At 52.7% G+C, this 25,344-nt stretch overlaps 8 protein-coding genes across 8 annotated transcripts; 2 read left to right on the top strand and 6 right to left on the bottom strand.

Annotated features, from left to right (window-relative positions):
- Positions 1-406: 406 nt before the first annotated feature.
- Positions 407-1,938, bottom strand: QC764_105315 (uncharacterized protein; the record flags this gene model as incomplete). The annotated part of the gene is made up of 2 exons (XM_062941771.1): positions 407-1,573; positions 1,930-1,938. 2 exons carry the CDS (start codon positions 1,936-1,938, stop codon positions 407-409), a joined length of 1,176 nt encoding a protein of 391 aa, XP_062804661.1.
- Positions 1,939-2,250: 312 nt separating this feature from the next.
- Positions 2,251-3,603, bottom strand: RPN11 (multicatalytic endopeptidase; the record flags this gene model as incomplete). Its single annotated transcript, XM_062941772.1, has 3 exons — positions 3,353-3,603; positions 3,006-3,259; positions 2,251-2,941 (listed from the first exon to the last, which is right to left on the bottom strand). Exons 1-3 carry the CDS (start codon positions 3,413-3,415, stop codon positions 2,251-2,253), a joined length of 1,008 nt encoding a protein of 335 aa, XP_062804662.1. The 5' UTR covers positions 3,416-3,603.
- On the top strand, positions 3,471-6,506 carry RPD3 (histone deacetylase; the record flags this gene model as incomplete). The annotated part of the gene is made up of 4 exons (XM_062941773.1): positions 3,471-4,626; positions 4,709-5,009; positions 5,067-5,608; positions 5,664-6,506. Exons 1-4 carry the CDS (start codon positions 3,961-3,963, stop codon positions 6,504-6,506), a joined length of 2,352 nt encoding a protein of 783 aa, XP_062804663.1. The 5' UTR covers positions 3,471-3,960.
- Positions 6,507-7,214: 708 nt separating this feature from the next.
- QC764_105340 (uncharacterized protein) lies at positions 7,215-9,507 on the top strand (the record flags this gene model as incomplete). The annotated part of the gene is made up of 2 exons (XM_062941774.1): positions 7,215-8,145; positions 8,199-9,507. 2 exons carry the CDS (start codon positions 7,215-7,217, stop codon positions 9,209-9,211), a joined length of 1,944 nt encoding a protein of 647 aa, XP_062804664.1. The 3' UTR covers positions 9,212-9,507.
- QC764_105360 (uncharacterized protein) lies at positions 9,309-12,505 on the bottom strand (the record flags this gene model as incomplete). The annotated part of the gene is made up of 2 exons (XM_062941775.1): positions 9,309-10,344; positions 10,408-12,505. 2 exons carry the CDS (start codon positions 12,503-12,505, stop codon positions 9,638-9,640), a joined length of 2,805 nt encoding a protein of 934 aa, XP_062804665.1. The 3' UTR covers positions 9,309-9,637.
- Positions 12,506-14,460: 1,955 nt separating this feature from the next.
- On the bottom strand, positions 14,461-16,350 carry QC764_105370 (uncharacterized protein; the record flags this gene model as incomplete). The annotated part of the gene is made up of 3 exons (XM_062941776.1): positions 15,043-16,350; positions 14,828-14,970; positions 14,461-14,761 (listed from the first exon to the last, which is right to left on the bottom strand). The coding sequence occupies exons 1-3, from the start codon at positions 15,469-15,471 to the stop codon at positions 14,461-14,463; spliced, it is 873 nt and encodes a 290-aa protein (XP_062804666.1). The 5' UTR covers positions 15,472-16,350.
- A 3,618-nt stretch (positions 16,351-19,968) lies between these two features.
- Positions 19,969-21,240, bottom strand: QC764_105380 (uncharacterized protein; the record flags this gene model as incomplete). The annotated part of the gene is made up of 1 exon (XM_062941777.1): positions 19,969-21,240. One exon carries the CDS (start codon positions 21,238-21,240, stop codon positions 19,969-19,971), a length of 1,272 nt encoding a protein of 423 aa, XP_062804667.1.
- Positions 21,241-23,386: 2,146 nt separating this feature from the next.
- Positions 23,387-24,615, bottom strand: QC764_105390 (uncharacterized protein; the record flags this gene model as incomplete). The annotated part of the gene is made up of 2 exons (XM_062941778.1): positions 23,387-24,527; positions 24,586-24,615. 2 exons carry the CDS (start codon positions 24,613-24,615, stop codon positions 23,598-23,600), a joined length of 960 nt encoding a protein of 319 aa, XP_062804668.1. The 3' UTR covers positions 23,387-23,597.
- Between the last annotated feature and the right edge of the window lie 729 nt (positions 24,616-25,344).

Consider the following 25,344-nt stretch of genomic DNA (forward strand, 5'->3'; position numbering starts at 1 on the left):
ACGACGTTCACAACCTCGACTCTCTCAACCACACCCCTCCCGCTCGCTACGGCTCCACTGCCAGGATCAATCCAGATGCCCAAGCCAGCGGCCAACGCGGTCCCGTGCACAAAGCAAGAGCGAGGAGGAGGAGGCTTCGTTCCTTTTGGTGAAGTTTTGGGAACGATAAGGGAGTATAGAATCATGATGGGGCAGTCGGTAATACGCTTGAACAGTACAATTTTTTGGAGATTGTAATTGTAGCTGATTAGGTCGCAATATCACAGTTTTGTGTTTAAAGTTTGCTAGAGGTGTTATCATTATCTTTGGTGAACCGAGCTTCAAAGTAAAAGGCAAGTCAGTCTCCTACCTACTTATCCTTTATGGCTGGTTTATGAACTATCATTTGAAGCCTATCGGCAAGATATCATCGAGGAAGACTACGCTCACATGTTGGCGTGGGGTCATTTCGTTGAGGTCCATGCTCATGCCCTACTTGTGCAGCAACAAGAGCAGCATACTCCCTCATACCCACGCTCCCATCCCTCAACCCAGCCCTAACTCGGAAAGAATCAGGGTGATATCGTGCAAGATCAGTGTCAAGCTTCACCGCGGGCAGTTCAACCTGCTCAGAGTCCTCCGAATCACCCGAAGAGGTCACGGTAGTTAGACTCACGTGGTGCTCTTTACCCTTGCCCTTACCTTCTTGCTCGGGCACAACAGAGGTAACATACAACCACCTGTTCCCCGTCCAGACCTTTGTCTGCCTCAACTCCCGCTCATCAGAAGCCACCTCCCTTAACAACCCCAACGCCAACATCAACCCGACACCCTCCCACCAAACCCCCGTAAACGGCACCCAAAACTCCTCCCTTGCAACTATCCCCCCCCTCAAATCCCACTCCTCCCCCAACCCTCCATCCTCCCTCATCCGTCGCAAAATCCACAGAATCCCCAGCCCGCACCGCCTCAACCTCTCCTCCTCCTCCAGCGTTTTATTTCCTTTGCGAAAACACCCCCCCCACCCCGCACACAAATCCTCCAACAACCCCCTCAAACTAACAACCCACACCCCTGTCCTCAGTATCCCTTCCCTCCAACCTCTGAACTGTTCCACTCTATTCACCCCAAGCGGGTTCACCCGTCCCAGCCTCTCAAACATCTCCCGAGTCACAGTCCTGATCTTTACCGCCCTAATCTTCCCCTCTATTCCTACCCCGATCATGCCAGGACAAGAAGGGATCAAGACACAATGCGGACTGGCCGCCGCCCACGACTTGATAACCGGCACGTCGTCGTCCGTGCAAAAGATGGAGACATGTCGGGGTAGGTAGCTTACGTGGGGGGGGACGTAACCCCATATCGCCATCGCGGCCATCCCGGTAACCATGTACCGCGTGTGAGAGAGGATATGATGTAGCATGTCCAGTGTTTTCTTCAGGGTGGGGATGGACATGACCGATTGGGAAAGTCTAGGGGGGGAGGAGGGTCGTCTTGTTGGTGCTGGAGGGTGGTTTCTCACCTGCTGTTGAGACTCTGAGGCAGTCGCTGTCGCTGTCGTGCCCCTAGGCGTGGTGGGGAGTGACTTTCTGTTCTGACGACCAGCATCAGTGACATTTGGTCCCCATGTCTTCTTCGACACTCTAGCACGGTTCCGCTTGATACGAGAACCCGAGTTTGATGGCTCTGGATCTGGCTCCGCCTGGGACCTCTCCTTGCCCGCAAAATCTCTAACAACTGCTTCTAGTTCCGACGGCGTGTAGTTGCGATCGTCACTAATGTCACAGTTCCCAGCAAAGCAGAGAAGATGGCACATTATCTTTGTGAGAAAAGTCCGGAAAGGCGCCATCTTGAAGGTTGAAAGAAGTATGCCAGCGTACTTCCCATGTCTGGTACCCATTTGTTCAAATACCTCTAATAATCTGCACATATAAGAGGAAAATTACTCACAACGCACATATTCTGCCAGCAGCTTCTCAAGACAAGTCCATTGTTCACCGGTCTGGCTTGTTCTGGATAGCCTGCACACAAAGCTCCGACCGTCGAGGCACCACTCGAAAACTCACCGTCCAGAGGAACAAAGAAAAAAACACACCGGTGGCTATTGCTGGTTTCGTCGCGTCAATGTACCCGGAGGACCAAATGAATCTCTTTTTATGCTGCTACCTATCTAGCTTGATGAGTTGCCCTTGCCCGCCTAACGCCTAATCATACAGCGAACGCCCCGAAAAACTGCCCGCCGAAGGGGTATGTAGAATTAGTCGTCAATGTTCAAAGTTCGTCCTCCACATCCATTTCGTCCCCATTCGCTTTGCCATTGGCACCTGGAGTGTCCTTCTTTGGCATCGTCGCCTCCTTGTCGATCATCTGCCTTGACACCGCCACGATGTTGTCCTCGATCAGCTGTTGTCCGACATCTTCCAAATGCTTCTTGGGGTCCAGCTTGCCGACATAGCGCGTCTTAAGCTGCTCCTTGGTGAGCTCTGTCTCCTCCTTGACCCTCTTCTCGTATCCCTCTGCAAGACTGACTAGGCGCTCGAGACGATCCTTTGTTCGTTGACCCTCGCAATGGAAGTCCTCCATCTGAAGCGCCTCTGTCCACTCTTGCTTGTGTAGGTTCATCAACATATTCTCCTCGAGGGCCGTCTTTCTGTAGTTGATGCCGATCGAGTAGTAGTGGCGGTTAAGGCCGTGGATAAGCGCTTGAATAGAGGGCTTGTTCAAATGGCCCAAATTGGAAGTGCTTTGCCGGGGTTCCTGTCCCATGATAAGGGACTGTGGGTTGATCAAACGGAAGGCGTCGATGACGACCTTGCCCTTGACCGACTGGATAGGATCGACGACCACGGCAACAGCACGCGGGGTCAGCTGCTCAAAACTCTGCTGGGTATTGATATCGACAGACGAGAGCCAGCACCCGAAACCGGGATGCGAATGGTACCAGCCGACAACCGACTCGGGCCTGTTTGGGGGTGGACTGTTAGTCTTGGTCCGCCGCTTGCATCAGCACCAGTGATTGTCCCTACCTTCCTGTTTGCCGAAGCATGTCCATCATCTTGGTCTGGAACACCGGGTCGACGGCCTCCACACTAACACCAGTACCGCTCTGAGGCATCGCAAACACATCGACGACACGAACTGTGAAATCGTCGACAAATTCGCCCAGCATTAGACCCATGACTTCCATAGGGACGCCGGCGCGGCCGTGGCGAAGCATTTTGAGGAGGGCGAGGGACGAGATGTAAACGGTCTCAGAGTTATCGATGAGATTGGTATTATCCTAAGCACTTGATATTAACATCTCGGTGTTTACACATGTGTGGCCAGCCAGGTATGCTGCAGTGGGTAGCTCTGCGGTTGGTGGAGGACCTACTGTCCCAGGAGCAGCTCCCATGCCCATGCCAGGGCCAGCGAACATGGTTCTCAATCGATCCATTTCAGCTGCTTTGATGTATGGGAATTACTATTTGAAGTGTGAGAAATGGAAGGACAGGTTGGTGCAACCCGTAGCGAAACAGCAGAATAGTTGGTAGAGGTCGTGGTCGGAATGGCTGGAAAGTTGGTGATGTAGTTGGGAGAGAGCTGATGTCCATCAGCCGCCTACAGCTTGCCCACCAAGGCGCGCTGTGGTTGACGAAAGCTCTGGCAGCCTGCACTAGCTTACCTAATGCACTGACCGCTATGAGCCGGGGGTTGCTACTGTTTATCGATAAGATCATTTCACCCGTCGTATCACATGCCCCACACGACCCCTGTCGCTTGTGCTATTTCAGCCTTGCATATACCTCTGCCACGGTTATTAATGTTAGCGCGACAGGGGTCTTTTGGTAGAAATTACGCTGGCCACACTAACATTTACTTCGCCTGCGGAATTGCATGCCACTTCCAGACCTTACCTTATCCAACCACGGCTCACAAAAGAGCTGAGGTAATCTGAGCTAAACATTCGCACCCTTGCACCCCAGCCACAGCGCCGCCAAGATGGATCCACTAACCTCAGCCTTGTCGAATCTGCGGGAGCCACGGCGGCGGCGTGGAATTGGTGAATTGCCTTCCTCGCTGGTCGCGGCAGCTCATGGCCTTTCTGCAGAACATCAACTTTTCCCCCACACACAAAACGGCGGTGCTGACTTTGATTCTCCTACCTTTTTGTTGAGCCACGGCAGCGAAAGAACCTACATCAAATACGAAGACGATACTCGCATCAATCTTCTCAACTGGCCCTCGCACCCTGGCCGCGCGAAACTTGACTGGGACTCGAGCCGCGACCCAGATCCCGGCTTCGAACCCATTCCTTTCTGCCCACCGCTGCTGAGCCCGATCCGGTTTTTGCCTTCTTCACGAGAACACGAGCATCACGAACTTGACGAGCTTTGCGAAACGAAGGATTCCCCCCCGCAACACACATTCTCATCCATTTGCTTTGCAACAATGTCGAATTCCAACTCGACCGACCCAGCGGGTGTCGAGAGGACCAGGCCCCTCTTTGAGGTGGTCAAGAATGACAAGAAAAGGGTTGCTTACTTCTACGACTCCGACATTGGCAACTATGCCTACGTTACAGGCCACCCCATGAAACCGCACCGGATACGTTTGGCGCACTCTTTGGTGATGAACTACAACGTCTACAAGTTTCTCGAGATTTACGTAAGTTTCTCCCTCATTTGAGCGACAAACCGGAAGTCCCAAGTTGCTCCTGCTTCTCTCGAAAAGATGCTGACAGCCACAGCGTGCGAAACCAGCTGTCACGAGCGAGATGACACAATTCCACACAGACGAGTATATCGAGTTTCTGCAAAAAGTTACTCCCGACAACATGGACTCCTTTATGAGAGAACAAGGCAAATACAATGTCGGGGACGATTGCCCAGTATTCGATGGACTCTTTGAGTTTTGTGGCATCAGCGCTGGTGGTTCCATGGAAGGCGCGGCAAGGTTGAACAGAGAAAAGTGCGACATCGCAATCAACTGGGCGGGTGGCCTGCATCACGCAAAAAAAAGCGAGGCTAGCGGCTTCTGCTATGTCAATGGTGAGTCCATGCAGCTGTCGAGCCTCGCCAATGACAGAACCTAACCTTGGTTTGCAGATATCGTGCTTGCGATCCTCGAGCTGCTCCGGTTCAAAAAGCGTGTTCTGTACATCGACATCGACGTTCACCATGGTGACGGTGTCGAGGAGGCCTTCTACACCACTGACCGTGTCATGACGGTTTCATTCCACAAGTACGGAGAATACTTTCCTGGTACTGGCGAGCTTAGGGACATTGGCATTGGCACCGGCAAGCATTACGCCGTTAATTTCCCTCTTCGTGACGGCATCGACGACGTCGCGTATGAAACCATCTTTGAGCCCGTGATTACGAACGTGATGCAATATTACCAACCTGAGGCTGTGGTCCTTCAGTGCGGCGGAGACTCTCTCTCTGGTGATCGTCTCGGCTGCTTCAACCTCAGTATGCGCGGGCATGCGAACTGCGTCAACTTTGTTCGCGGCTTCAACTTGCCAACTCTGGTTCTCGGAGGCGGTGGGTACACCATGCGCAACGTCGCCCGCACATGGGCTTACGAGACCGGCCGCTTGGTCGGCGTTGAGATGGATCGAGTACTGCCATTTAATGAATATTACGAGGTAAGTACACGTGCTGAAGTGCTTTTTACTTTGCCAGCTCCCTAACCCGGTATAGTACTACGGTCCGGATTACGAGCTGGATGTGCGAAATTCCAATATGGAAAACGCAAACAGCTACGAATACCTGGAGAAGATCAAGATTCAGGTCATCGAGAATCTAAAACGCACAGCCCCTGTCCCTTCCGTCCAGATGCAGGATGTACCGCGCCAGTCAATGGGTGTCTCTGATGACCAAGACGACGAGATGGATGACCTGGACGAAGATGAGAACAAGGACGTCCGCATGACCCAGCGGCAGTGGGAGAAGCGTGTCGAGCGCCAAGATGAGTACGAAGACTCGGACGATGAAGATATGGCAGCTGCCAACGGAGTCTTTAAGCTCAATGGGAGGACCCGACAAGAGACCAACTTCCGCGATACCAAGGAAGACGACACCATGGAGGTCGACAGTGGAGTCGCCACACCCGCTGAGCAGCCAGTTGAGATTATCGAAAACGATGATACTATGATCGACGAGGCCCTCGCCGAAATCGCAGCGGAAGCGGAAGCGGAGGCACAAGTCAAGGAGCCTGCTGCTACTGAGACAGCACCTGAGGCTCCGACAGCAGCGGTTGACGGCGACGGTGACGTAGATATGGGAGAGGTTACAGAAAGCAAGGCGGCCGAAACAGTGATCAAGACCGAAGATGTCGAAGAGCCTGCGCCTGCCAAGCAGGACGACAGCCAGTCTACAGCTGTGGTATCGCCAAAGAAGACCACAGAGGTGGCAGCTCAGCCATCACGCACATCCAAGTCGCCAGAGCCAGCTGTTGCCGCCGACAAACAAACCGAGAGCGTGCCAGAGGCCAGCGAGGTGGTGCCACCGACAGCCACTCAGGACAATACGACCAATAGTTAGGTAACCCGCTGGTTGCATGACCTGTAGTGTAATGGCTTGTGCCAAGGCGTTCTGGAGCTCATGAATTATTGGTGTTGGATGGGTGGTTTGTTTTCGTCATGGGGAAAGGTGTTTTGAGGTGGCCATTCTATAGTACCCCTATCGTGCGTTTTATACCTGGGAGAGAGGAAAAAAGCCGGCGGTAAATCTTGATGCCTTCACAGAGTTATGGGTTGTTTTTCGCATCAGCGCCACGAAGTAGCCTCACGATTGCTATATTTTTTGGAATCTCCCAATTCTAGTCTTCACTCTGGATCGCACATGTTCTGCTATCTTGTCGTGTTTCTTTTTGTTTCTTGACGTGGTCCTTTGCACATCACTGTCTCAGCTTCACCGCATGTTGTTGTCAGCGGGGTGATGCGTTGCTCAAGATAAGGTCAATTGTCTTGTTCCTTGGAGAAGATCCCGCTGCCAAGCATTTCCCCAAACTCCCCAGCTTCCTTCCTTGTGGAACACGATCTGCGGGTCGTCATGCAGCCCTGCAGGCTGCTCCCACAGGGTTCTGACTGACCCTCTGGGGATTCCTGCAGCATGCAGCAGAGGAGGGGCAGTCAGTCACTTATCTTTTGGGGAGCATGAGGAGGGCCTTGCCCACCTCTGATTTCCCATCTTCCCTATCTCTGAATCGCTAGAAGGAATGGAACGATCAGGGTCTGCTCTTACACGACGATGACGATGGGCGTTAAAGCTTCAGGGGCTTTCAGGGGCTACCCTTGGAGCACCCACTGGGCCTTATCGGTATCGCGAACACTACTCCCACGGCATCAACACCTGCGCGGCTTCCTGACGGGTGCCTGCATGGCGGGCTTGGTACTGGGGCTTGTTGTGTTGCTACAACTACATGGGTCGTTTAATGATTTCTTGTGGCCGTTTTGGAAGAGCAACACCAACGGCAGCGATGGAAAGCCTACTGAACCGCCGCCTACTTTCCGCTGGGCTGATATCACACCAAGTCCAACTCTGACTTGGCATCAGTGTTACTCTCCCGACCATGACTGTGCGCGTCTGGATGTGCCGATGGACTGGCAGTCTCCGTCGGACTCGGCCAGAGTTGTGCTTGCTATCATTAGACTTCGCGCAGTAGCAACGTCCGCGTCAAAGAATAAGACGGATTATCGAGGGCCGGTGTTCTTCAACCCTGGGGGGCCGGGGGGATCGGGCATTTGGTCAATGCTGGATCATGGCAGAGAGCTGCAAGCTATACTGGGCAAGGAACAGTACGATCTTGTTTCGTTCGATCCTAGAGGGGTAGGGAACTCTGTCCCCAGGATCGAATGCTGGAGTCAGCAGCAGGATAGAGGGGTGTGGGATCTGCAGAACAGTGTGCTCGGGACGGTGGATGCTCATCCGGGGGTGGTGTATGATGCGTATGCTCGCGCGCAGGCTTTCAGTCAAGTTTGTGAGAACAATCCTGACTTGGCAGGGGAGGATGGGATCCTCAGGCATAGCAGCACCGTGTATCATGCCAGGGACATGCTCGAGATACTGGAACAGATGGGGGAAGAGAAGCTCAAGTACTGGGGGTTTAGTTACGGAACCGTTCTCGGCGGTACCTTTGCCGCCCTGTGGCCTCACAGAATAGAAAGAATGGTCAACGACGGTATGCCTCCCTCACACTCTCCTATCACCAGCCCAATACTGACCTTGTTCAAGGCAACGTTGACTATGTCGAATGGTACCAAGGAGGCTACATCAACTTTCTCCACGACACCGACGCAGTAATGGAAGCCTTCTTCACCCACTGCCACCGCGTCGGCCCCCTCCGCTGCCCCTTTTACTCCCCCACCCCCTCCCAAACAAAATCCCGGCTCTTCTCCCTCCTCACCTCCCTCCGCGAATCCCCCATCCTGGTCACCCCCCCGCCTTCCAACCTCAGCTTTTCCCAACAACCCCCAGAGATAATAACCTACTCCAGAATCCTCCACCTCCTCTCCACAGCCCTCTACCAACCCCACCTCCGCTTCCCCCTCATCGCCCCCGTCCTCTCCGCCCTCGAGTCTCGCAACGGCCTCCCCTACCTCGCCTACACCTCCCCAGCCAACAACACCTCCCCCTCCACCCCGTTATGCCTTTCCGAGTCCCTCCCCCCATCCACCCCGCTCCCCTCCCCAAGCGAAGGAACACCAGACGCCTTCCCAGCAATAATGTGCTCCGACGCCTCCCACCACCCTCTAACCCCTTCCGAATTCGCGGCGTACGCCCTCATCCTCCAAAACATCTCCTACTCCGCCGGCGCGGTCCAGTCTGAATTCCGGCTTTCCTGCATCGGGAGGACGGTCCGGCCAAAGTGGGAGCTCTCCCCGGACTTTAGCTGGTCGCAGGGTGTCAAAACGGCGTTTCCGATACTGTTTGTCAATAACGATGCTGATAATGTTACGCCTTTGGTCTCGGCGAGGAATAACTCGCGGGCTTTCCCCGGTTCGAGGGTGCTGGTTCAAGAGGAGGGGTATGGGCATACTAGTCTTGCGGCGGGGAGTAGGTGTACTGCTGGGTGGGTGAGGAGGTATTTTCAGCGGGGGGAGATGCCGGACGGAAAGGAGGGGTGTAAGAGTGATAGGAGGCTTTTCGACGAAGAGGAGGAAATGATGGGCCAAGAGGATGAGCTAGGTGTGGCGGTGAGGAGGTTGAGAAAGAAGGTCAGGATTAGGCCGTTTTACCGGGGCTGAAGGAACAGAGGAGAATGTCGTTGGGATGGGGTCTCTTTTTGATGAAGTCACACACACGCATATACCCCCTTGTTTGTTTCATTCCGCGTTACGATAACAATGATGATGTTTTTGTATTTTTCTTCCTCCCACCCATCTAACACACACATTACGACTATTATATCTACTTATCTCCCTCATGACGACTCGTCAATGTCAGGTTGTTTGTCTTTATATCATATGCCTCCCAATGTAAATGCTCAGAAGCCCCCCAAAAAACGCCTTTGCCTGGTCTTCCCTTCTCAATAAATGATACCGAAGATAAAGGCTCCAAACGCCTGTTCATGTCGTATACGAGTCCCAAAATGGTCCCAGAGGAAAAAACAATGCTTTTGACCTGCCCCCAAAACCTGCGCATGTCATCCCCCTCCCCTTATCAACACCGCCTTAGAAACTGAACAATCCACTTCTCCGCTTTCCGAAAGGATAAACCAGCAACGCACTCAAACTCAACCCTACAGAGATGTTGATCGCAACCTGAATAACGCTGAACAGCACGTTGAAAGCAGTGCTGTTCAAATCCGCCACCTCTTCCGTTGTCGTAAACGTTCCGTTGACAACAGTCCCGTTCGCCAAAATTGTCTCGTTACGAACAATCTGGTTGGCGCTAGCAACGCCGCTCAACAAAGACCCGTTCACGGCCAGGCCTCCGGGCACTTGGACAAAGATGGCAGGCAACATGGCCGCCGCGGCAAGACCGTACCCAACTTTGCGAGCATGCTTGGTAATACCGGCTGTGATGCCCTCGGTGGACAAAGTCGGGGGTCCGTTCTCGAGGTCTCGCTCCTTCTCTCGCTCTGCAGCGGCTTTGGGATCAGACTCATCTGAATCCATGGCTGTCGATGATTGGTAATACGGGGACGGATAAGGTCCTCTCTTGACACGTCTCCGAAAGCGGCTCCAGCGCGGTTGGATCGTCCTCTCCCAGACATCGAGCATGTAGTTCTCAAAGTATCGTCCAAGGCGAGAGTAAAGGTTGGCAAGGACACCAATGGTCAGAGCACCGAGCGAACTGGAAACAACCGAATTGCCTTTGAAGAAGCGGGAAGAGTAATTGTTGACGAGGTAACCGGCGACCGAGATGATCACTTGGACTGTTGAAAACAGTCGGTATTAGTATTGCGGACTTTGCAGAAGAAAAACAGGAGAAAACATACCAGGTGTTTGCTTCCACTTCGCTTGATTGATCGCACACAGGCAAAGCGTGAAGGGAATGACAAACAAAACGTAATAATCGGGGGACGGTCGTTGGAGGTACCACTCCTCGCCAACTGAGCAGTGAATGGCGCTCGAGGCATTCTCGTCCATGTAGCCATAGATAACGGACCCTATGGTTATACCGTAGCCTAGGAAGAGCGTGTAGATGAGCGCGTACACCATTCGAACAGAACCCGAGATCATCTGGTGGTTTTGGAGCTCCAGACTTGCGCAGAGGATCATGTAACCAGGGAGAATCAGAGCAATCGAGGCCTGGGCAAGGGAGGAGAAGCAGAAGAGCGTTCCACCTCTGATCGAACCAAAGGCTCGAGCCAAGCACGAAGTCAGAATAGCTGCCGTGATTTCGAAGACATTGGCATAGAGCTCATTGGATGGCGCCAGGTAGAGCTGGAGGAAACCAACCACGCAGCCGAGGATGAAGCAAATGGGCAAGTCGATGTACCGGCCCTCGAAACCGAAAGGAGCCACTGCTGCTGACGCTACCCCAGAGAGCAGAATCCGGAACCAGATGGGGAACTTCTCGTTACGCTTGTTCACCTCGTCGAGTCGGGTAGTAGCCTCATCGACTCCGATTCGATCATGGACAACCTCCTTGTAGATCTCGTGGACATCGCGCAGGCGACCAAAGTCCAAGCCCTGATTAGCCTTGATGATCTTGACCTCGGTAGTGTGCGTCTGACTGTCGTCGAAAGAAATCAACATGATGCCAGGCAGATACAGAAACTGGCCTTCGATGCCAAGAACGCGAGCAGACATGGCCATGTAAGCCTCGAGACGATGGGTTGGCGCGCCATAGATCATCAAGGCGTTGCAGAGCTTGATCAGGTAGCGATGTCGATTGATGATTTCGGCGATGTGGATCTTGATCTTGTATTCGTCGACCTTCTTCTTCGACTTTGCCGTCTTCTTGTACCGTTCTTTCTCCAACTTGATCTTCTCTGAGACGGCATTTTGGATGTCCTTGTTGGTTCCGGGGGCGGCAATCATGAAAGAGGACTCCATCAGCCCAGCCAGAGTGCTGGTGGACTGTCTCTTCTTGGATCGGCGCCCCTTGTCGGGATCGGGAGTCGTAGGCCGAGACGTAGGCGGAGTGCTAGAAGGCGTGCGGTTTGGAGTTCGACTGGGTGTGCTGGGGAGGCTGGGGATTAGGAGGTCGGCGGTCGACGTCGACGCCGAGGCCGAGCCATTTTTCTCATCTGTGCCGTACAGCTTAAGAAGCGTTCCCAAGATGCCACCCTTGTACTTGTCCGGGCGGGGGATGTACTCAACATCGTGATCAACAGGGGTAGCTGTCCCTGACCATGGAGTGAATGAGTGCATGAGTGGGCTTTTGCGCCGGGTGTGGGTGCGAATAAGCCTGTCCGCCTCTTGATGGGCGTTTCTTCGATACCTGAGGGAGTCGTCATTGGCAGGCAAAGCGAAGTCATGCGTCTGTGCAGTGTCCGAACTCCCCAATAAGCCCTCACGATCTCGAGAAGCCTCCTCTTCCAACTCGGTAAGTTCAGCAGAGCTCCTTCCAGACGGCGGGGCTGAACCGGTGCCCACCGAATAAGCAAGCCGATCAGCCCGGTTCTTGGCTTCGATCTCGGACTGATGCTGTGTAGCGGGTGATTCGGGAACGGCCAGAAGTGGGGTCGACTTCCGGAGGACCGGGCGGGGCTTGCTCGGGGGTACTGGACCACTCAGGTGCTCGGGCTTCAAGATCTCAGCCAGGGCGGCAGCGAGCTGCTCCCTGTTAACAGAGTCTCGATTGGCATTGTGGCCATCGGTCGGGCTTGGACTCGGTGAGGGTGAAAGGGAGAAGTAATCCCGAGCCTCTGTTTCTTGATCGGTGGGGGTAGGGGTTCCGTAATAGTACCCAGAGTGAGATGGACCAGCCGTGATCTCGCTTGTAAATCCCACCTTCTTCTTCTCCTTTCCCTTGTTGGATGATGACTGTGTGTTTTTGGCGGGTTGCTCAGGAGGTGGTGACTGCGGGTTCTCCTGGCTGTCGTCACCCGGCTTCGTGGGATCTTCGGGTGGGCGTGGTGCCGACATGGTGACTATATGGCTTCTTTTCAGACTTGCCTTTCAAAGTCTTGTGGTTGGCGGTTAGATGGAAACTGGCTGTCTCGGGCCTGAGATGGTACTGTATCAGAGAACGACAGTCTCTCAAACAAAGATGGGGTGAGTTGAAGTGTTGGCAGAGTTGTTGGCAACGGGAGAAAAACGAGTGACGAAGCCCCAACCTAGGTTGAGCTGTTATGTTCCGATTCTAGCCAGAATGACGTGTGTAATAGAAACAATCGCGGCAAGGACGAATGTCGAGAGCGCTTGACGGTTTGCGTTTCAGGGGTCACCGGTACAGCTTCCGAAGGAAGGAAGCGGGATCTGTAGGCAGGTATCCGCCTCGCTTCCTGGAAGTGTCGATCGCGGAAGCTATGTGGTGAGAGAGTCTTCAGGATGAGGTTGGAAAGGAAGACCCAAACTGATTATCGAAAGCTCGAAACAAAGAGCCGGCAGGAGTTCTGAGATGATCTTCAAAACAAACCTGGGGCGAGAGACGGGGACGGGATGACTTGTCTCTTTGGACCTTCCAGGCGAATAAATTTGCATCACTCCCCTGCCAGAAACCATGCTGATGCTGTGGAGGCCGTGGCTGCAGTCCTTTACATTACATTACACATTGAAAACCTTGCAAACTCAAAGAAAGCCGACTTGGCCGAAGGGGAGGAGCTGCCTGAGAGGACAGGAGACACATATGGTGGAGCCGAGTTATCGTTGCGAAGCTTCTTGGCTACCATGGATGCGATTGATCCATTCTTCCAGAGCTCCTGGTAGCTCCACCGGGCACGCTGTCTGGATGTGCTTGGGACCTTGGGATCTTCAGATCCTGAGAGGGGCTTGTTGGGACGGTGTGGTTCGGACAGCAGGGTCCCCTATAAAGAGGGCGATTCTCAGCGCAAACAGCGATGCTCTGTGCGAGCCCGCGGTATGTACAGTGTTAGGCAAGCGTTTCCTCTTTATGCAGCTAACACCACCGGCGCTCGTATCTCGAACAGTGCATTTTTCTCCCGCCACTTCAGTGGGCCGGGCCGATGCTACCGACTCACAGTCCAAGGTCCGATGACGTGTTGGTGGTTACTTTCCGCCGGTGTCTGCTGCTTGGCCGTGGAGCCGAACAATCGCCCGATATTCGCCTCCGGGAATCCACGGAGAGCCCTACGCGGACATAAAACTGAAATGATGCGCACCGCCCGACAGAAGCAACAAAGCTGGGTTTGAGGGTGGAATTTGCTTATATCATCGATTTCATCGAGATCCACCAGCACAAGCTGTGACAGTGATGAGAAATTGGCTTTTGCTGCCCAATGGCTTTTGCTCCATGACTCGAACTTCCATGGCGCCGGTGCCATGGCTTTTGGTGGACGGGACCAGCAAAATGTGGCATGAGGCACCAGGTTAGCTAGGTGATTGAGACGAGCCAGAAGCGATACAGTTGGGGCGGAATAAAAGCCGTCAATGGCAGCCCAGAACCCACCAATCGAGATTCTAGACAATCATCATGCGGCTCTTTTGCCGTGAACCACTTCGTCGTGGTTCGAGATGCCTATCTAGTCCCTGCAGAAACAGCGCCACCAGATCAGGTACAGGAGTATCCCTGGATTGGGCACCGCCTTGGCAACGATTGGCCCGGGCTTGGGGAAGGGTTTCCGTGCCGAGTCAGAAGCCAAACTGGCAGAAATCCATGCTCTGTTTCAGCAAAAGCCATCTCTGACTAGAGCAAGCAGCACGCCAAGAGACCCCAAGGACCCAACGGCTTTGCGAGCTGCATTGCAGACAGATCACGACACGAGGAAGAAGACAAAATGCACCTCGATTCTTCTCCTCCATTGATGGACACTCTGTAAAAATCAGAAAAAAACAAAGACCGCTTGCTAAACCCTTGGGCAGTACGAAGTGAAAAAGAAACTACCGCCATTTTTTTTCCCCCAGAGCTCCCCGACCATGAATTAATGCGAAGTAATGACGAAATTAGCGTTGTCGTACTTTTCGGCCTGGCAGAGAACCTTTCCTTGCGGGTTCATCAGATGCACCATGGCCGCTCCATCGATCCCAACATTCTTCCCACGCACTGTCGTCGCCTCGGTATCAAGAAACCACAGGTCCTGGAAGCTGGCAAAGGGAACCTGCTTGTTCGTTTCGGCCTCGTAGAAGTCCTCCAGAATCCACTCAACATCCCACCGGCACAGCTTGGGCCCGCTGGTCAAATTGAGCGTCATTGAGTAGCCGCGCTGAGCGTTTGTTACAATTCTTCAGTAGCCACAACCTGGTTAGCACTTTGCTTTCTGTTGGAGAAAGAGCTGCTGCTAGACTTACATCCTCCCGCTGGTCGCATCGTGGGCTGTGATGTTGACGGACATCCAGTCCCCTGGCTTGACTGGGAGGTTGGCGATAGTGTACGCAGCACCTGGATACCACTCCCACCAAGCCGATGCACTCTGTCCACCGTTGGAGTTGACCTTTTCCCCCCCCCCACCAAATATGTCAGCAACTGATTCTCTTCATGTCAAAGAAACGATGCAACAACTTACCACGGTAGTGACTCCAGCTTGCAACAAGGTCTGGTTGCACTTGGCTCCGTCGATACCGATCCAGGCCGCCGCATATTGAGGCGGAGGGATACCAGCTCGTAGCTTCAAGTCAGGGACAGTGAAATACCCAAACACATTGCGGATGGGGTCCGCATCGTTTGATCGCGAGGAGGCACCACACCAGTTGTCACTATAACTGATGTCGTTGTTCCCTCTCTTGGCGGTCACATGCTGGCCTGTGGCGACGGTTGTGTTGCGGTGTCCACGTCTCCGGTGCTTCAACGGGGGAATCTTGACGAACTGAAGCTTGGAAGCATCAGCAGCTTTGCCGTTCTCTTCTAGTGACACGGTGAACTCGAGTCCTGTGACGCCTGTTGTGGTGATCAGGGAGATGGCTCCCAGGAGCAGAGAAAATACCGAGTGCCGCATCTTGATGGCGCAGCAGCTCTCACTACCGGAGGGTACGGGGTTGTGGCTGGGATGGTGGTTGATGACTGGTCTTAAGTTGAGGTTACTGTCGATCCTGAGCAGGGCAATCCGTCAAAAGAGAGCGGGCAATCCGGGGTAAGCTGTCTTTTGTACGGTGACGAGATTTCCCGGGGAACAAAGGATCGAGATGAGCTGAAGGCTCTTCAGTTTGAGATGGCGGTTTAGCGAGCGTGTGTTGGGGGTGGGCAACCAAACCCAAAATGAGCGGCAGTCAGGGTCTGTCTGGCGAGAAAAGAAAGGTGTCACGGTCCGGTCGGTCCTGGAATGAGCGAACAGGAAGAGGGGATCAGGATCACGACACGCAACACAAAAACGATCTGCCGTACCCGGAAGTGTGTGCAGACTGGATGAAGAGGTGGTGGATGGTTGGTGGTTCAAAAGCCATGTATTCCCTAAAGCCTTCCAAATCCATCCATCAACAAGCCCACCCATCCCCCGGTGAGCTGATGGTTTTGCCAATTTCACCACCCCAACCCATGGTTCTATCGTCCATTCCGGTGTCCAGCGATTGGGCTCCGAGTTCCTGCGACAGCGATGTCCCGTCAGTGCGTTGCAACAATCCTGGAATTCGCCCTTCAATAGTCCAAGATTTTCGCGGGGCTAGCGCACCAGCGTAGCATCGACACCACCTAACCGGCCACACCTTCAGAGAGTCAACCGAGCCGGAGTCGCTTGTGGTCGGCGAGCATGGGTGCGATCTTAAAATAACTGCTGGTAAATTACAGGCAGGGCGGCCCGCTGAACGCTCTCGGCGTCCTGCATTGCGGTTCCGTGCTTGAAAAGCTCTGCTCTGCTCTATAACGGCCCGTCGATATAGCTTCTAGCAGGCCTTTACAGCACACCACGGACCCAATCAGCCATGCACCAAAACCCAGCCTAGACCTTACCGGTAGTGCCAATCTCGGCCCAGCTAACTCTCTTCATCGTGGCTTGCTTGGTAGAACCAGGGTTTTTGACATCTGTCAGGCCGCTTTGGGGAATTTTGTGTGCTGACAGAACTTTGCTAAGGTTTTTCTTGGAATCTTGGAGTGTACGGTGTGATAATATCAGCCACGTGTTGGCCAAATGAATGAGGCTCTTCCGATCGGTTCTCATGCAGGTGGTGATGATGTGCACACCGAGGGACACTATATTGCCTCGGTTATTGGTAGAGATATTGGCAGCCAGCTGCTGGATGTTGATGACATGTACATGGTAACGGTATTCAGCTATCAACAGCTTGTATGAGTAAATAATAAGGTTGTTGTCAAGTCATGCCTGTGATCGTTCTGAAAGACAGCCGAGCCAATCTTCACAATGACAAGTCAGAGCTAGCTGGGCCTCGTCGACACCGCCTGGAAATTCCCTCATCTTCTAGTCTTGGATCTGGTCCACAGCATCCCGTTATCCCGTCGACGGGGAACCAAGAAGCTGCTTTCCGCACATGACCCTGGTCCATGGGATCGCACATGCATTGCAGTCACCTTATCAGCCAACGTCCTCTTGGCTTGTTGAGAATTTCCTAGTTTTTCATATCACCACGATTGGATGGATCCGGGCTTTCACGGCGACTTGCAGACGCAAGCTCTCCTGGTGAGCCTAAGCTCAAGCACCTACCTCCCTCAGGTGGCAGCATAGCTGCGGCTCGCTTGATATCCGATGAGTGAGTAGGCCTTTCCATGATGTAAGTGGGTTCAAGGTTAACCGTCGCCGGGTTATTAAGGGAAAGAGCACTGGAGTAGCAAAGGTTGGAAACCTCGCGTTGAGGGCCATCCCGCCTTTGCTCCTTGCCTTCAGCAAATGAGACAGAAATTAGATGACTCCTCGGAAGGACTCCGCTGCCCAACACAAACAGAGATCGATCGGTTTTTTTACGATGCTGGTGGGAACCGATTGGTTTTGTACCGAAGACAGCCGTCCAGTGAAGGAGCGACTTCTTTCGACTTCTTTGATTCATTTCTCAGCAACATTCCTAGGTGAAGTGTATCGCATTCTGTTAAAAAAATTATTCCATGAAAGAGAGTCGTTCGAGTTTACCCTTTCATTTGCCCTTGTGTACATCATTTGGTGCAAATTTATTCCTTTTCCTCGCCTTGAATCATGACGTAAAGAATCATCCCTCATCTTGTTGTCAAGTGATGGTTTACCTATTTTTTTCTCTTTGCGGCTGATCTCTCTAGATACCTAGTTGGTCTCTTTGAAACCAAACACAAGTTTGGATCTCGCCTTGTGTTGGTGCAGATTTTGAGTGAGAAGAGCTATTTCACATTCATGAGACCAAACGCCAGCTTTCATGGGTTTTCATATATTCTTTGAGTCCTTAATGAGTAGCGTATAAGCACACTTGAGGATATTACGAGTTAGAAAATATTTATCACATGAGAGCATGATACCAGGGTCAAGTGAAGCTCATCCAACCTGCTGTTTATCTTGCTTTCGTAGAGTCTTCAGTGGTGAGGATGATGGAGCTTGGAGTTGACTCAATGAGCATCTTTGCAATGATGGTTCCATGTGATTTGATTAATTTTATCCTTCCTCACATCCTCATCTCACTCATCTCACTCACCTCAGCGAAATGGTTACACGGGTACACCACCCACCTTCACCTTATTGCTCAAAGATTGGACAGGCACACACACACCACAGCTCTGCCCAGCTGTCCACAGCCGGAGAGACGAAAAGGTACAAAAGATTCGCCACGCTCCCTCGTGTTTGTGTTTGTAAGACCTTCCACGCGGCCATCTTAAACAGCCCAGTTGTCTGCCCACCGGTCGGCCGACAAAGCACACACTTGACCATTGCCCACGCAACTGCGCAGCCGTGGCTTCATCCAGATCATCACATCACCATCACCGTCATCATTGAAATAACCGAACTCAGCCGGCTCAGCTAACCTTCTAGCCCCTTCCACAAGTTACACCAAATATTTCTGCACTTTTGCATCATGAAGCCTCGCCAATCTCCCAAGGTCGGATCGGGTATCGAGCCTGACAATGAAAGATCGGCATTTTCATCGCGCCTCATTCACTCAGCTACCTACATTACATCAAACAGCACTTTCAACAGCCCAACCGGCTTTCCCGCTCTCGAATTTGCTTGAACAGCTGTCAAAGATGGGCCAGATCAACATGCACATCGCATAAGCATCGACAGCCTCACCATGCCAGTTTTCCCCAGGGACGCAGAGCAAGCCGGCCTGCAGCAAATCTCTGCCACTCAAAATCGTCTGTGAAACAAGCAAAGAAATCCCAAAACAAGCCTGAAAATCAGAGACAAGACCCAAGCCAGGCCATTTCGGCTCCGTACATACCCGTCTACATGTGCTCGCTATGTCATGAGAGTACAAAGACAGCCCTGAAAAGTGCCAGAAGCCGATTTCCATCTTGATGTTTGTGTCGCGGAAAAGCCCGCCATTGATTTGATCATTCCACTGCATAAGGCAGAGAACATCGGGACAACACCACACACCACCATGACACAAGGCCGACATAAGTCGGAGTTCGGGACCGTCAAGTGTAACAATAATACTACATCCTGTTTTTTTGCACATTTGAGCAGTGCGGGCAGCTGAGAATAGGTAAGGTAGAGATGCATGATTATACCTACGGCGCAGCCGATTGTTCCGGTTTTTTCTAAAGACAGATAGATCAACGGACCAACTCCTGTTCGTCGTACACAAAGCCTGCAAAGTCAGCCTCATACTCCAGTCCTCAGGCTTTCATCACCGATGTAAAATGGACTGTTTGCCTGTCTGGTTGACATCTCTTGCGATATTAGCATCTGTCTCACGTTACCGATGCGTTGAACGTTCTACTGCACAGATCCAAAAACACCGGTGGCAAGTAGGTGTTTGTGTGGCTCATTGGAGTAGAAGTAGTGATAAGGTAATCAAGGTCATGATCAAGGAAAATTGTCAGGTTATCTCATTGTACCCAAAGGTGTACCTGGAACTGCGCAATGTGTGGTACCCTGACAATCACGTGTATTTTTCACCGCCCACCCAATGACGCATTTTCTTTTGTTCCACAAGCACACATACACACACACACACACACACACACCGAAGTGGTATGTCTCCGGTGTCGGAGGTGAGGAGTTGGAAAATCGATCATGGGAGGTCACACCGAGCGTGGTGGTTAGCGAGCACCACTTTATGGTCACCACTGCGATCAGTTCATTCAGGTCATGTTAGGTAAAATTGTCCCAAAAGTTCAATTGTGTCCCACGGTATCAAGCTGTTGCCCCTAGTGCTCAGTAACGCCTTTCCTTAGCCCCCCAGATCCCAGGCTGATATCCAGTTTTCCAGGAGTAGCCAATTCTGTGCCCATTTTCCTCTGTCCAGTGCCTTGCCAAACGCTATGCATATTGTAATCCAACCCCTCCCCCCAACCCAAAACAAAAGAAAAAAAACCGCGAGAAAACAATGAAACCTGTAGAAAGAAAAGAAAATCAAGAGGATCAGTGAATATGCTTCAACATCCTCAAGTACTTCTCCCCCACCAACTCCCTCTCCCCTTGCTTCGCCCTCAACCTCGAATCCTCATCAATAGTAATAGCTTCCACATCCTTCCCCTTCCCCTTACTTCCCCCGGCTACTTCCCTCATCTCAGGCATAGCCTGCCTCAGCAAATCCTTCAAGATCTTCACCCTCGGCAGCTGGCACCAGCTAGCCTCGTAAACCAACCACTCCCCCAAGCTCTTGATCAACGGCTTATCCTCCGGCCTGATGGTCTCCCCAAGCACGCACGCCAACCTCGCAAAACACCCCACAAGCATCACCCACCCAACCGCATCCTCCGCGCTCGTGCTGCCCGGCGGCTGCTTAAAAGCCACAGTTCCGCACCCGTCCCCCCCCTGCGCAACAAGCCCGTTGAACGACCACCGGTACGTATCCGTCATGAAATCCTGCCCATCCTCCGAAAGCGACAACCCCGTAGCAGAATTAGCAGAGCACCAGTTCATCCTCATAGCCAGCCCATTGATATCCAGCTTGCCCCCCTTGTCAAACTTGTCAAAACACTGCCTCATGCTCTTTGCCGAGCCGAAATAGGCGTTGTACCTATTGCTCTTGGCCCAGACTGACTTCCTCCGATAAGGCGGGACAAGCTCGTCAAGGCAGGATTCGAAATAGAGGGCGGACTTGGCTAGGCACTCCAGCTGCCCGTACGTCCAGTACCCTCGCTCAGGGACGATGTGGATGTGCGTGAAGCACTGGTGGGAGCTCGTGACTTCAAAGTTCGCCTCGAGGACGTGAAAGAGGGTGTAGATCTTTTTGAGCCAAGACTCGTGCTTGGTCGCTGTGAACCTCATGAAGGGAGACACAAGCTTGATGCCGAAGCGGTGGTCTTTGGCGTGGTCGGGGATGCTGGCTTCGGTGGTGATGGTCCATTCGCGGGAGGAGGGGCTGTCCAACACCTGGACGGCGTAGGATGATGATGATGATGATGATGTTTGTTTTAATGAGGAGGTGATGACCGAGTTGGGGATGTTTTGCTTGGTTAGGGTCCGGCTGAGCTCTTTCTCGAGACCGGCCGACTCTTTGTGGTCGAGGGTGCGGCTTCGGAGGACGAGGCCGAGCTCCATGCAGAAGCGGAAATCGGGGACGTTTGGGCGGTTGATGGTGACGGTTTGTTGGACTGGGCTGTAGTGGTATGAGGTGGAAGAGGAGCTGTGGTGTGAGCGTCCTGTCGAGGCCGACGACGGCGAGGGGTACCTCGTGTTATGCGGCATTGTGGTTGATGATCTTTGTAAACTGGTTGTAGATGGATAGAACGTAGACAATTGGAGTGTTTCTCAGAAACTTTGGAAGTGCAAGTGGAAGGTGACGAGGAACAGAGGTTCAACGTTGGGAGAGGTCGTCAGGGGATTATATGGCCGCTGGTATGTGTGTGTATGTATGTAAGTATGTAAGTATGCGTTGTTGGTCAGTGACCACCGTGCCAATGATATGGCCAACACAAAGCTGAACAAAGAAACACAGAGTGACAATGTGACAAGCTCATGACAATAATTCCACACCTGCGGGGACCCGAAGGCCCTATATACCAAGACCGTTCTGGATGGATAATGTTGAGGGAATCGTCTGCCTGGAGGCAAAAAAGAAGACAAGGGGTGAGGACGGTGTTACAATGCCGTCTGAGAACGTCATGTTGGGAAGCATGTATCATGCAGCCACAACAGCCACCACTCCGATGAGAGACCCAGCATGCACAATTGCGGAGAACAGGAGCTCGCCGTCATGGCTCAGCCGGCGGAACGAGGGGTGTGAGAGGTGGAGGCATCCAAATCCTCGCGCTGCAGGTCATAAGGAAAAAGAGGGGTAGCGGCGCTTTCCGCAGGCAACCATCGTCAAATCAGAACTCCCCAGTGTCACGAGGCAGAACTCGAGGTGAAATCCCACTATCCCCCTAGGGATTCAGGACTTATCTGCCAGCCGGCCAACGGCCGCTTATCCGAGGCCGCCAGGCGGCTATGGCTGCACAACGGTGCTGTCCTCAGATTCACCCCCCCGCGTTTTCCCCACTTGCTCAGCCTCTGAATGCATTTGCACGATGGACATGTCAAGATTTCATTGGTTGTTGATGCCTGAGGACAAGTGAAACCCTGCAGTACCGAGAGATTGGAGCCGATATCAACAAAGAGTTTCTTGTTGTCCCCCAAAATAAACACTGCCACAATGACGGGACATGGAACTACTCCGTATCCCACTTCCTGGTGCAGAGCCGCATTGAGGCGCGCGCTTTTGTTCTGTGGGGTCATTGACGGGGACGATGCTTCTCCCATAGGGCTGTACTACGAGGGCGACTAAACCACACTACTCCAGACAAGCGCACGGGTCCTTCAAAAGAGCCAACGGTAAGTTTCATGTCCACATGAAGAAACTGGCGAGGGGTGATGGCTTCATTGGGATGATGGATGAGATGCGGCTCTTTGAATGACAGGGCACTAAGCGCGAGCTGAGACCAACGTGGACCCAATGGAAGGGAAATTGTTCCAGACGGCGCGTAACAAAATGAGGGTGCAACAATGAAGTTTCTATTCTCATGATGTTTTAGACCTGCCGCAAAGTTAGTCTTTCATGTGATGATAATGTATTTCTTGTGTAGGTGCTTTTGCGTTGTTGAAACTTTGCACTCATTCACCAAAACCACAGCTATTATGAAAAGCCTCATGAGAGCTTCACGGGAAATGAGTGAGACCCAATCAATCCTGCCGGGTGGCATCCGATTGCTGCATCAATCTCTTCACTCTCCCACCCTCTCACAACTCATAAAGCATTGTCACTGCACCAAAGCCTCCTTCAACAGGTTGCACCCTGTCTGAAAAGTGATGCAAACAACAAAGAACAACCTGAGGCATTAACCATATCGGGCCTCATTTCTCAGACACGTCACAAGAAAATCATTTCTTCAATCACTAGCTGAAGAACACGCAACCTGCTTCCGTATTTCCCCCTCGGACCCGGACAAGCACTGGCAGATCGGACTGGTGCCTAGTGGCCAGAGCCTGCCTGGTTCCGACCTGCATGCAGGCACCACCACCGCTTGAATCTTGACCTGCAGAACAGAACTTAGGTAGTATCACCCTTAGTGGAGCAAGAATTGAGTCATGGGGAATCTATTAAACTGAAGAATTTGAGTGACATCGTGTCTTGATCGGCAATTGCAAGAGGTGACCTGGTGGCTTCTAGGTAATGAATGTACCTTCCGCCCTTTGATCAACATGCCATGCAGACATGCATCAGAGTCATCAGATCGGATGGCAGGCTCTCAACTGTTTCCTCTTGAAGTTGGAAACGTGGCCATCCCTTATCTCTTGCCTGCCGATCATTATCATGGTACAATCAATGGTTACGGCTGTCCCAGAGCAGAGGTACTCAAGAGCTGCAAACCTTATCAGCAAACAAGACAATCTGTCAATGGCAAACAAATCACCGAACACAGGTTTGAAATCTATTCTCATTTGATGAAATCAAGGCATGATGGCATTCCCACGCCCAATGAACCAGATCCCACTTGCCAGTAACTCTAACCCAACCCAAACCCGCCTGCTAAACGTACACAAAACATGATGGAAAAATGAACCCCTTACTCGCAAGCCCTCAACACCTCCTTGATACTCTCCGCCGACTGCTTCAACAGCTCCTTCTCCTTCTCATCCAGCAACAGCGGCACATCCTGGTGAGCACCCGCCCTGTTCAGCTTGCAAGGCATGCTCAACGCAACATCATCCACCCCAGCATACGTCCCCACCCTCGAAACCGTCACCAAGGCATCGCCATCAGTGATGATCGGCTCCAAGATGCTGACCAGCACCGAAGCAACACCATAGTTGGTCTTGCCCTTGCGCTGGATAATCTCGTACGCCGCGTCCTTCGTCCTTTGGGAGCAACCGTCCATGACCTCCTGGTCGTACGGAATCCCCTTTTGCGCCGCATAGTCCCTCAACCTCATGCCCGCAATCGAAGCAAGGGACCAAACCGGCAGCTGACTGTCACCATGCTCGCCAATAATCACCGCGTGCACGTTTCGCGGGTTGACGCCAAACTGCTTGCCCAGCTCGTGTCTGAATCTGGTCGTGTCCATGGCTGTCCCGGAGCCAATCACCCTCTCCACCGGGAAACCAGACAACTTGAGAGCGGCATGTGTGAGGACATCAACGGGGTTGGTCGCAATGATGAGAATCGTATCTGGCGCGGCGGCGGCGATCTGGGGAATGATGGACTTGAACAACCCGTAGTTGGTCTTGACAAGGTCCATTCTGGTCTGACCTGGCTTTTGATTGACGCCGGCTGTGACGATGACGGCTGTGGCTCCCGCGCAGTCGTCGTAAGAGTCACCTACACGAACGCGGGCCTGGGCATAGTGGGCGGCGTGGCTCATGTCAATGGCCTCACCCAGGGCGCGGTTCGTGTCGATGTCGATGAGAACGATCTCGGCTGCGAGCCCTGATAGGAGGAGGGCATAGGCGGTAGTAACACCGACGGAGCCGGCACCGACAATCACGATCTTGATGGACTGTTCTCTTGGTCAGTTCTGGAAAGGCCCAGATATGAGCAGAGATAAGGAGACTGACTCTAACGTTGGCTGCATTGGAGGCAGGCATTTTGGCGGTTGTGTAGGTGGCGTGCCACGTGCTGTCTAGTAACTGCTGTTGCTAAATGTGTTGTGTGTGTGTGTGTGTGTGTGAAGAGAAGAGTGTTGGAGCTGATCGGGTCGTCACTCGTGGGGAACGTTGGAAGCGAAAGAGGGGTTGTGGTTGTGGGTTGCAAATGCCAAGACTTGATGCTTCCGTCCTGGACAGTGATGAGGGTTGATTCTGAGGCCTGTCGATGATACAGAGGATGTTGATGATGCTCCAAAAGCTGTCAAGAGGTTTCAGGAGGCTTATAAGCTAAACGGCAATATTGGGTTCCGACAGCTTGGTCCCTGCAGTGAGCTGAGGAATGAAAGAGTGGATTGCGTGGAGTGTTGTTGGGAGGGATCATGGCCTGATCCTTTGTTTGCGTAGATGCTTGGAGCGGCCAATTAGTGGGGTGAACTGAGCCCAAGGCGCCCTTCCACCGACTGACGCTCATCCACTGTGACACGACAGATATCGGAGCATTTTTATTCGTTCCCGCCAACATCTCATGCAAAGAACTGGAAATTGGGGCAGTGAGATGCGCGAATAGATGCCGAGGAGGGAGCCACATGGAAGGGCCAAGACCTCAACCCTGCCAAGGTGGGGGTTAGGGTTTGCCGTATCATCACGGATGGCGCCGACGACCATGGTGATAGGTTCAATTTTATAATCGTGGAATGATTCAAAGATAAACACTGATTTACTGGATAT

Source organism: Podospora pseudoanserina, chromosome 1 (assembly GCF_035222485.1).
Source record: "Podospora pseudoanserina strain CBS 124.78 chromosome 1, whole genome shotgun sequence".
Lineage (NCBI taxonomy): Eukaryota > Fungi > Ascomycota > Sordariomycetes > Sordariales > Podosporaceae > Podospora > Podospora pseudoanserina.